At 51.9% G+C, this 1807-nt stretch overlaps 1 protein-coding gene across 1 annotated transcript in view; it reads right to left on the reverse strand.

Moving 5' to 3' along the window:
* The window catches only part of LOC102037853 (lymphocyte antigen 6E), a 10097-nt gene that overhangs the window by 5251 nt on the left and 3039 nt on the right, over positions 1-1807 (reverse strand). The window contains exon 2 of the mRNA XM_005429931.2: positions 352-471. Within this exon, the coding sequence (XP_005429988.1) occupies positions 352-471 (120 nt within the window). The remainder of the gene's footprint in view (positions 1-351; positions 472-1807) is intronic.

Here is a 1807-nt window from a genome sequence, read left to right on the forward strand (position 1 = left end):
AGGAACAGCAACCTGGAGCTTCCCACACAGGGAGCCTGCAGCATCCTCCACGCTTTCACTTATTCATCAGCAAACTCCCCGCCCCCAGCCTGAAATTCCCCCCGGACTGGCGGGCATCGGTGCAGGCACGTGGGCTTTAACGTGACTCCTCCTGGCAGCGCGTCCCTCCTCACAATCCCCGTGGGATGGTCCGACACTCAGTTGCTAAGCAGAACTTTCCCTTTTTTTTTTGGTTTTTTTTTTTTTTCCCCCCCTCAACCCCGCCAGAAGAAGGCAAAGCCTCGCTGCAGCTCAGCAGGTGACCCAGGAGGGAAGCCAGGAGGGGCAGGAGGAGGTGCTGTCACCACTCACCGAGTCCCACTCCGACGTACGTCGTCACGCAGTGGTTTTCATTCTCTGCACACTTGACAGGCGTCAGGCAGGCCCAGTTGGAGGAGGCATCCGAGCAGGAAAAGCAGACGAGCGTGTGGGCTGCAAGAGAAAGGCAAACCTCATTTAGGGGCTGGTGGGAAGATGTCCTCACTCGGAGGTCCCCACCTCTGTCCCACGGGATGTCTCGCATCTGCCCACAGCCACATTTTTGGTTTCAGTTTTATCAACCTGCAACAGGGAATTTTTTTTTCCCCCCCAAAAAAATTGGCCAAGCAAAGGGTTCAAGCCTCAGGGAGGCATTTCAAGCTCTTATCAGCTAAAGCTGATACAACCACAGCCTGGTACTTTCTGTCACCACCCTGTTTGCACCAAGAATGTGCCCGAGCTACAGCTGCCAACTTCAAACCAAACTCCAGAGGGGAAATTTTTGAGGTTTGGGATCATTCAGCCCAGCCACCATGGACATAGTGTCCCTGCCTGGGGCAGGGGGGTTGGAATTGAATTATCTGAAGTCCCTTAGCAAAACCATTCTGATTTTATGATTCTGTGACACTGATGGGAAATGCTCCAGGTGTGACCATAGGTTCAAACTTTCCATGACCCGGCTTTGGGCACCAAGATCAGGCCATGCTTGAACTGCAGCGTGAGGTAGAAATGATTTTTCAGCTCAAGACCTGCAAGACCAGCAGGTCCCCTAAAATTATAGAATCATGGGATCATTTCAGGAAAAGACCTCTAAGATCTTTGAATCCAGCCATTAACCCAGCACTGCCAAATTCCAGCACTAAACCAAGTCTTTAGGCAACACAGCTGCACAATTTTTTCAACACTTCTAAGGATGGTGATCCCATCACTGTTCCAAAATTTGACCAGTGAAGAAATTTTTTTCCTCATTTCCAAACTAAACCTCCCCTGGAGCAACTTGAGACCATTTAAGGCTTATCCTACAGCAGCAGGATGGATTAGCCGGCTCCCATCCCTCCTCCCTCACAACGAGGAATGATTGGAACACAGCATTTGGGGTGGGAAATGGTTGTGGAGGCAGCCTGGACCAGAGACTCAGCAAGGCCATGGGCACTTTGATCTCTGTATTTTACACACAAGAGCATCACATCCACGCTGCAGTTGTTGACCTACATATGCAGACAGATCAGGTCTGTTCCCAATCTTCCATGGACTCGGGATTTTGGAGCTCCCAGGCAGCCCTTCCACGAGGCACTGCCTCTCCCTTTCTGTATTTATGGGATGCAAAACAGAGTGGGGGCTGATTGAGGGTGGGAAGCGTGAGGCAGCCCCATCCCTGCCCCATCCCCAGCCCCACCACAAATCAAAAATCACAGAACAGTTTGGGCTGGAAGGCAGCTTCAGGATCATTCAGTTCCAGCCCCCTGCCATGGGCAGGGACACCTCCCACTATCCCAGGCTGCTCCAATCC

This window comes from Geospiza fortis, unplaced genomic scaffold, assembly GCF_000277835.1.
Source record: "Geospiza fortis unplaced genomic scaffold, GeoFor_1.0 scaffold543, whole genome shotgun sequence".
NCBI lineage: Eukaryota > Metazoa > Chordata > Aves > Passeriformes > Thraupidae > Geospiza > Geospiza fortis.